This window comes from Charadrius vociferus, unplaced genomic scaffold (assembly GCF_000708025.1).
Source record: "Charadrius vociferus isolate BGI_N301 unplaced genomic scaffold, ASM70802v2 scaffold82, whole genome shotgun sequence".
NCBI lineage: Eukaryota > Metazoa > Chordata > Aves > Charadriiformes > Charadriidae > Charadrius > Charadrius vociferus.
The window spans coordinates 286,667-296,103 of NW_009647401.1; the positions used below are offsets into that span (position 1 = coordinate 286,667).

At 42.7% G+C, this 9,437-nt stretch overlaps 1 protein-coding gene across 1 annotated transcript in view; it reads left to right on the top strand.

Moving 5' to 3' along the window:
* Positions 1-7,891: 7,891 nt before the first annotated feature.
* Positions 7,892-9,437, top strand: part of RNF217 (ring finger protein 217) — a 25,850-nt gene continuing 24,304 nt past the window's right edge. Inside the window, exon 1 of the mRNA XM_009880183.1 lies at positions 7,892-8,131. Coding sequence (XP_009878485.1) covers positions 7,892-8,131 — 240 coding nt within the window. The remainder of the gene's footprint in view (positions 8,132-9,437) is intronic.

Sequence of the window (9,437 nt, forward strand, 5' to 3'; positions counted from 1 at the left end):
GGGCCCACCTCTCTGGCCTGTCCAGGTCCCTCTGGATGGCATCCCTCCCCTCCAGCGTGTCTACCTTGCCAAACAGCTTGGTATCATCGGCAAACTTGCTGAGGGTGCACTCAACCCCGCTGTCTGTGACAAAGATGTTGAACAGTACAGGTCCCAGTACTGACCCCTGAGGAATGCCACTCGTCACTGCTCTCCACTTGGACATCAAGCCGTTGACCGCAACTCTTTGAGTGCGACCGTCTAGCCAGTTCTTTATCTGCTGAGTGGTCCATTTGTCGAATCCATGCCTCTCCAATTTAGAGACCAGGATATCGTGTGGGACGGTTTCAAACACTTTGCACAAGTCCAGGTAGATGACATCAGTTATTCTTCCCTTGTCCACTGCTGCTGTAACCCCTTCGTAGAAGGCCACCAAATTTGTCAAGCATGACTTGCCCTTGATGATGCCAAGGTGATGTTTTTATTCTGATGCAGGAAGCCCAAGAAACCATTACTTTACAAAGGTATTGCTGCTTTGCTACTTGTATTTCCTGATGCTACTGAGCCCCTGTGAGCAGGGCTCACTCCCAAGATGGTTGGGTTATTTAAGCGTATTGTGGTATGCGGATGGTCTCCTGGCCCTTGCTTTATTTCTGGAATCCCTTCCCACACCTGCTCGATTCTAGTGTGGTCTTTTGGTCGTGCTCTTAGGCAGAAGCAACTGCTCTCAGGCTTGGATATATTTGCCTCTGTTTTCCACCTGGCTCAGTCTGCTGTTGTCAAAACTCTTCCTTCATGAGCATCTTTAGATCTTTTTGGTAAAAGTGAATGTCTCTTGTAAGGAATAGGAAAATTACCATACCCATACTTTGCTAGCACTGGTAATATGCACACGTGGTCAAAGTAAGAAAGCTCTCATGCATTTCCTTGTTCCCTTTAATGACTGCTGAGAGCCCTGTGGGTTTGGGTGAGATTCCTACAAGGTTGGCAGTTTCTGCCACGCTTCCTCCTGGGTTACGTTCCTCTGCTGGGATTTCCCCCTCCCTCTACCCCCGCATTCATCCCTGGAGGTGAGATGAAAGATTGCTTTATCTTGCACACTCCAGGGCTCCCAGAGGTTGTGAAAGCTTTCTGCTAGCCGATCTCTTGGTCAAACTCTGGTGTGCCTCTTTGTCAGAGAGTGTCCCAGCGCAGCAGGCAGCCGCCTGGGTGTACCGGCCCTGGTTTTGTCTGGCCACAGGACTAACTGTTGCCTCTGCTGTGGGTTTCGGCTCACTGTGGATGCCCAAAAAACAGCAGAAAGCATGTAAACTCCTTACTTGCTGATGACACACACTAGGTTTGATGAGTGGTAGCAGGCAGAAACATGACTTAATGCAGCATAGCCTTTTTCTAAAGGCATTACTGAGGTAAAATCTTCTTTTCCTTTTTTTATTAACTTGGTGCTAGAGAAAGTAACAGGAGACGAAAGGCTGGAGGAGCTCATGCAGGGTGATAATTACTTTTTTTACATCTTGTGAGGGAGAATTTTAGGGTTAACTTGTTTTTCCATAAGTAATTTTCTATAAATACTATTCCTATGTGAACAAGGCAAATAGAAGCTGAATGTTCCTGTTGACATTAAATCCATGTGAGCAGGTAACATCTGGTCCTGTGGAAGGGAAAAGGAGTAGAGTTCATGCCAGCATGTTTTCAAATGACAAAGCAAATCAAGAGGCCTTTAAGAAGAAGGTTTTGGTTGAGTTTAGGTGTATTCTGAAGAGTATCTTGCTAGCTTATCCTCACAGTTCTTTAGGCAAGTGCTATACGTGACTGGAGGAAAAAGAAGAGTATGAATGGGAAACAAAACAGCGTGGTTTGGGGTTTTGCTTCAGGCTGCGGAGGCCAGTTTTGCCAGTTCAGGTTTTGGTTGGTTTCTGGGGCTAAAGCTGCTCTGGTTGCTGCCTGCACAGGTGGTGCCGGCTGTGGCCCTTGCTGGTGTGTGGCTGCACCATCCTGCAGAGCCCTGGGGACGTGGGTTTGTGTAAGTGCCCTCCCCAAAGCAATCCTCAGAGTGTTATGGATGAAGCTGGAATCCTCCCAGCCTGTGGCTGAAGTTGTGAAAACTAGATGAGCTTTGAGAATTTAAATTGATGCTGTGTTTAAATACACATCGTAAAGGATTCAGAAGACGTGCTTTTGGAGCAGAAAGGTCAAACCTGCAAGGTACTGATGGTGGTTGGATTGCAGTTATCTACACCATGATTCCCTCCCAGCTTCTTGCTTTTGTGTGCCCTTCTGAAGGATGAAATACTAACACGTTCTTTAAAGGCCCTGAGACTTTGCTTCATTTTGTGTCTTTGTTAGTGTATAACGATGTGTCTAGAAGAGGTGGTGTCTGCTCACGCCTGCAATGTTTTGGGCCAAGTGACTTTCTGTTTCTGAATGTCATGTGGAGCAGGAACTACCACGTCGTTGTCATTGCTTCATCCAGGTCTGTAGTACCAATGTGAAAGGAGAACAAAGACTTCGTGTCTTCAGAGGACGCGTGAAGGCGAAAATCCTGATGGACCCTTCTAGGGTTGGTCTGTGTGAGCTTGTGACACAATAGAAATCTGATTATTTAATGGAAGTCTCTGGTTGTACTTTTAATAATAAATGGCCATTTTAAATACAACTTACAATGCACAACTGTCACGAAATATAAAGACATTCTTTAGGTTTTCTGTCTTTGAATACCTGTCAGACATTGGTGCTAGTAGTAGTTAGGTTTCTTGGGCTACCTTTAGTCCCTGAGGTGGGGAACAGTAGGATGTTTTTTTTTTTTTTTTCCTCCTAGGCATCTTAAAGGTGCTGTTGACATTTGCCACCTTCATTGAATTGCCATAATCACCTTCCTCCTTCTCCACTGACTGGGAAGAAAGACCAGTCATTCTAGTTGTTTTGGTGGTCACTCCAATATTTCCTGGCATAACAGAAAATATGAATTAAAACTAAAAAATAGCAATCATTAATTCAGTGCCAGTGTGCAAAAGATCCTCACCATTTTGAACTCTCTCTGGATCCTTTTGAGGTCAGTAATATACACCCTGCTTTGGCTAATGATGCCCTTCCCTCATAGGAAGGGGAGCGACAGTTCTTGACTAGAGTGAGATTACAGATGGTGGTTGGCAGTGAAGACAGTGGGACAACTTAATGAGAAGGGGATTCAGAAAGTGAGTTATTGCAAGTCTGCTGTATTGAGAAATGAATAAAAGGGGGAATAAAAGTGAAACATATCCCATAGAGTATGGTTTGTGAAGCAAAGAATGACAAGGCAAGAACTTATGTGAAGATATCCAGTGGAAGAGGTGGCACACAGGAAACCCAGTCTGTTGTTCTGTTTGGTGGTGATACAAATTAAGTAGCCCCTAATCTAATTACTGTTTGTTCTAGCTGTTCATTCTTGCTTGTCTTGCAGTACTGAGAATTTGTACCGTTTGACAGTAAGGAGGGAGAACAAATGGAGTGAAAAAGACTCTGTTTCATAGGATTTTTTTAATTTTTTTTTTTTTTTTTTTGCGGGGGGGAAAAAAGTTTGATGGAGAATCCCAGGATATCACTGGCACGAATCAGAAGTAGGGGATCCAGACTACTGAAGTTGGTACTCAAACCACAGAAATGGTCATGGAACCACAACCTTAAGGGCAGGTGCAGAATGCTTAGTACAAGTTTGCACTGTCTTTGGTTTGCACTTGTTGAATCATGTCTACTTGGATTTCATTTGGTTAGCACCTACCACTATGGAGTCCTGAACCGTGGTGAGCCCTTCAGGTATTTTCCACGAAATTATAATTTTTTTTTTAAACAAAACAAATTCAAAATTACACTCTCTGCTTCCTAAACCTACAAGAAAAGTAATTCTTCCCTGATTTGCAATTTACCAGCAAAAATGAAAGAGCAATGTTTCCAAGGAACTAGAAAGCAATGGAATTTTTCTTATAAATAAAGGGAACTTTTAACTCATTTGTTTCTTTCCCTGTAGAATATGAAGGTCCTGTAGACCAGACTGTCTCTTCACTTGCATCTGTGCATTTCTAAAATAATTTTTATTATGCATAACATCCTTGGCAGTTTAGAGGGGAGAAATTGGCTCACTGGTAGAAACTAAATTTCTCTGTGGAGCTGCAGATTAGACATGGCACTGTTCACTTTTCTTTCACCATTAATAGGTGAGAAGTAAGAACAACTTACTGGCTTATTTAGCATATGCATCTCTGAGCTAAGAGTAGAGTTTCAGTTAGAAAATGCTCATTTGTATGTGTCTGCTTTTAAGTAGAATGGCCCCTTCTTTAAAGAATATAGCCATAATACAGCTGCCCAAGTACAGCCTGCACAGGTTATGTTGCATCCAGCTTGGACCAGGCTAAATGACAGGTATAAATCAGTGCTTTCAGTGTAGTTTGAACTTTGTTTTCTGTGTAACTAACAAAGATTTCGGGGGGGGGGGGATAAAAAAAAATTAAGGGCGGAAATACTTTTCTGACTTAAAGTACCATGCCATCTATTTCTGTTTTCTGTTGCTGGTGTCACCGCGTTTTGGGGCAGTAAGTGGGCCAGTGTAGAGTCTGGATGTGTTTCCCCCCTCCCCAGTCTTTTCAAATAAAATGTCAAGAATTAGAAGGGAGGTACATATTGCTCTCCTCATAGTTTAAATGTCACCTTTCTGTAGGATGAAAGTCACTAGAGACTGCGTTCTGCTTATGAATTGTAAGCAGAGCTCGCCCCTCCTGAGATGCTTTACTGAAGTGAGGCACAGCTGGGTGTAAGAACTGGATGCTGCCTGACATTTAACACTATTGCAGCTCAGCTGCTTTTAGACATATCTGAGTCGTTCCTCATGCTGTGAAAATACACCATGCTGTTGTGTATACTGAGAGTTCCTAAGTTCTTAATACACAGTGGTATTTTGAAATTCAAAGATTTCTTAAACTTTGGGATTTGACATTGTGATAAGCTGATGTTGAAGGACAAGGCTCTTCAAAATTTCTTTAAACAAAAAAAAAAAGGAAAAGAATAAAACCAGTTATTTATAAAACCAATTATTTTTACCCATGTTAAAGAGATTTTTTTTTTTTCTTTCCCATTCCGTAGCACCTTCTCAGTGTGCATCAGCAGGTAGCCTAACAGGCTACCTCTAAAGCCATACTTCCATCAATTGCTGATGCTAGTTCACAAACAAAGATGGACTGTTTTGGTAAGACAAGGCTCCATTGAAGTTACTGCTAATAAGCAAACCAGCTCTGTTCACTTCAGTCCCATTCAAAACACAGGAAAAGGATCAATCTTTGCCAAACTTGAAATGCTGAAACTATTACAGAGGATAAAAATGATTTACTTCAAGTGGGTGTAAAACACATTTTGAAAATAAACACTAAAACCACACTTGACTCTTACAACATATATTAATCATATTCTGTGTGGGCATGAAATATAGAAAGTGTTCAGCTTTGTATCCCTTCAGTTTATTAATGCAGGTTTGTTCTAACTAGCATTTAATATAAGCAGTGCTTCTTAAGTACCAGCTTAGATGCCAGATACAATGTGCTTTCTCACTGTGAAAGCGTTACTCCATTGTAGCTTACTTTACTCTTAGCAAAAGGGCTTGCCTTTTTTAGTATTTCCCTAATGCTTAACACCCGCTCCATGAAATCCTGCAGTAGTTGTAGATGGGATTAATTTGACTATTTGGTTTTAAATTGTTGTACCTACAGAAGCTAGTGCTAATCCTTGCAGTAGTGCAATACCTTTTGTATTTCTGTAGCAAATTGTTTTCCTAGTTTAGTGTTTTTGAGTGCTATAGTGCTGGATTGATCATCTGCTTTTTTAAGCACAGCTCCATGATGTACTGCATGATTCTTCTGAGAAGAGTCACTCTAGTGATGATATAGGCTCAAGTTCAGTTTTTGCATGCTGCTGCTGGTGATTTAGTGTCCTACAGGTACAAAATGTGGACATTGCCCAGCATGTAGTTTGTGGGTTTTGGGGCTTTTTTTTTTTTTTTAAATATCTTTGAGTACATACTCCTCCTGTACTTGGACTGGTCCATGTAAAAGCCACACTGAGCCTAGCATTGTTTGCGTGTGGTAGAGCTCTGCTCACGTTTTAGAGCGGGAAATGAAATTCAGGGAAGTTCCCTCGGAAGAATGGGTGTATTGCTGGGGGAGCTGCCTCTCCTCTGCCCCGAGCTGAGGCTGTGCAGGGCACCGTGGCAGTCATCGCTCACTGAGGTCTTCTCTGCTGTGCTTTGGTGTGGGACAGGCTCCTGCTGTCCTCACCCTGCTTTTTGGTCTCTAACATACACCTAACCTCTTTGCTCTGCTTGGCTTTAGCTACATTGCTGAGAGAGCAAAGGTAGTGCAATAGGGATTAATTGAAATCAATATGACCCTTTGGTTTTATACTATTTTGTTGCAACTCTTCTAATCCTCTGACTCCTGACTAAATTAATCATAATTCAGTTAGAGCCTATACGTCTCCACTGCTGAGGCAGCAGTGACAGGGTTGTGTTGGTTTGATTTTCTTTTCCTCCTTTTTCAGCTTAAATACTGCATTAATGGAATCTCTGACCTGCCTTCTGGTACCACTATGCAGCAGTGAGATCTGCATCCAAATCTGAGGTGTTCCTATCATATTTAGTGTGGTGTTTGGCAGATTCTCATAATGGACCACGTTAAAGACTAAGCAGTCTAGGGAAATCAAACTTGCCTACCTTGAAGCAGTAATTCCTAGAAAGAGATGCTGGTTACACCATTGAACACCTTTTTCTGTGCATGAAGACACTCACTGAGGAAGGAATTGGGCTGGTGGTCAGCTCCACTTATACAGTCAACACTCATTCATTCAAGATTACTTGAGGCAGACACAAACATGCTCAAGCCAGGTCCTTGCAGGCTCTCAAGATCCAGCAGGGTTTATTAACTCAGGCTCAGTGCCAAGCAAATGCAACTCTGCTGCTCCCAGACCAAGTAGGATCTGCTGCTTTGGCATGGAGTCCGAGCTGCTAAAGCTTGCCAAGTGTGAAGGGTGCAGACCTGGGTCCAGTGCTGTTCTCAGACCCAGGAGCTCTGGAAATGCATTGCAGGTATCTGACCGTATGGATCAGCTTGGGACCACTAGGGCTCATTAGATCAACAACAGTTTCAGCCCTCTTAAACTTGAACTTACTTCTGTGTGTGTTTTTGTTTTGGTTGTCTTTTCAGATTGGCGTTTTTTAAGGGTTTTGGGGTAGTTTTTGGAGGTTGTGTTTAAAATCTAACTCTGAGTTCTGGGAAAACTTACTAGCCTGGTCAGCCCCAGGCTCAGCTAACCCTTTCTGTCTATGCAGCGCGGCGTATAAGGAGCTTCTTGGAAGCAGACTGCGGAGACACTGAGCTTGCTGAGCAGGAACCAGCTCAAGGCTAGCACTGAGTCAGAGCTGCTAAACTGATGATCCTAAATTGACTTAATTTCTCTGGACTGTGATTCCCAGCATGTTTTGCGGTGAAACAGTATACAAATGTTTCCACTGCCTGCTTGCTCACAGCCTGTGTGAGCTGTGATAGTGGAGTGCTGACCATTACACACAAAGCATGGAGTGATGGATAGGTACTGCTGGTTAGGACTCGTGTTTTGCTTTCATGCTGTGCATAGACAGGGTACATGCACTGAGACTATACATTTAATAACTGAAGTTGTCATAATGGTAATTAGGTTTTCTGTTTGCATTTGAAAATACTCTCTGGAAAAAATGCAGTGTGCTTGGACTAAGTGAAAAAAAACATATCAAAAGATGGTATGTTTGATAGTCTGTGGATTGTTACAGTACTTGAAATTAAATTTCCTTACAAAGTTCCTAAATGCTTGCTTACCTTTTCCAAGAAAGAGGTCATACAGCTCTTCTGGGTTTTTTCATATGCAGGTGCAGCTGGGACAAGCGGATATAAAATGCCCGATCACAGAATGCAGTGAACACCTGGATGAAACAACTGTCCTCTATAACCTGCCCCACGACGACATCATCAAGTATAAATATTTCCTGGAACTCAGCCGCATTGACTCCAGCACCAAGCCATGCCCTCAGTGCAAGCACTTTACAACCTTCCGGAGGAGAGGCCACATTCCTACCCCTGCCAAATTGGAGAACAAATACAAAGTGAGCATGCTTGCCAGGGCCATGGGTTAGATGGTGCTGCAAAAGTAGGGTTGCATTTGGTGGGCATTAAATGAGCTTTCTTGCATCACTGGGGCTGTGTGCAAGCTGTATTAGGAATATGAATCTGTAGTACATCATTGATTAACTACTTAATTGATTGCTAACAGTTCAAACAGCTGAACTTCAGTCCTTATTTGTTTGGCAGGTGGCATAATTTTGTCCTAACACACAGACTATTTTCTCTCTGACATGCAAACAATGTGATCACAATCAGAAGAGACTGGGGAAGGGAAGTTGTCATTATAACTGATAATTTTAGACACACAACTCCAGCAAAGATAAGTTTTTCCCTGAAACTGAGCAAGGAATTCTGGGCATTTACACTGTTATGCTCTTGGCTTGTTCCTTCCTTAGAACTAGAGCTTTTGGCTGTCACACTTCTTGGTTTTGATTTCTTCAGTCCCTTACCAGAGGTTATACGTTACTGTAGTCTCATCACTCACAATACAGAAAACTTCAGAAACAGGAAAAACTCCACTTTTGCAGCATTTCTTTTAGTAGAAGACTTGCTTATACTGTGATTTTAATCAAAGATAAAAAGCAAGAGATTACAGTTAGAAGCACCTTTGAGCTGCTGAAGGTCCATCTCAGTCCTGGAAGATGAAGGTTCTGTCTGCACCATCCTGCTCTGTGTTAGTTCTCCATCCGGTTATTAGATTTATTGTTGTTAACTTCATGATTGAGCTGGCCTTTCCTGGACAAACCAGTTCTCCTCAGTAGGAGTTTAGATGACTGTTTAGATAGCCCTAATTACACAGCATAAGATTCAGCCCAGTATGGAGATTAAAAGGTAGAAGGTTGTGTATCCAGTGGAGTTAAAACCTTGGTAAAGCAAACGGCGTTATGAGCTACTTACGTATATCCATGCAGTGCATGAATTGCATGCCACAATGTCTGTTGGACTCAACATTTTCAGATTTTTTGGCATCTTACACGGAGGTGGAGAAATTCGAAACTGCAGGTAAAATTCCTTCCGCCCACAGCCATTCTCCTTCATCCATCCGCTTAGCATTCCCTCAGGTGTAGACAGGATGTGCAGTCCAAGGTAGATCAGATGTTGTAATGCTTCTGCAGCAGCCTCAGCCAGAGGCTGTTACTGTCCCACTGATGTGGGTGGTGCAGCTGTTGTATCGTGGGATGCCAGCTCTGAGAATGTTCCCCAAGGCACAAAATGGGTCGTTCTGCCCACCAGTGCTCTTTTAGGAGTTAAAATGCTATAGTTAAAATGTTCCCACCGTTTCCCTAC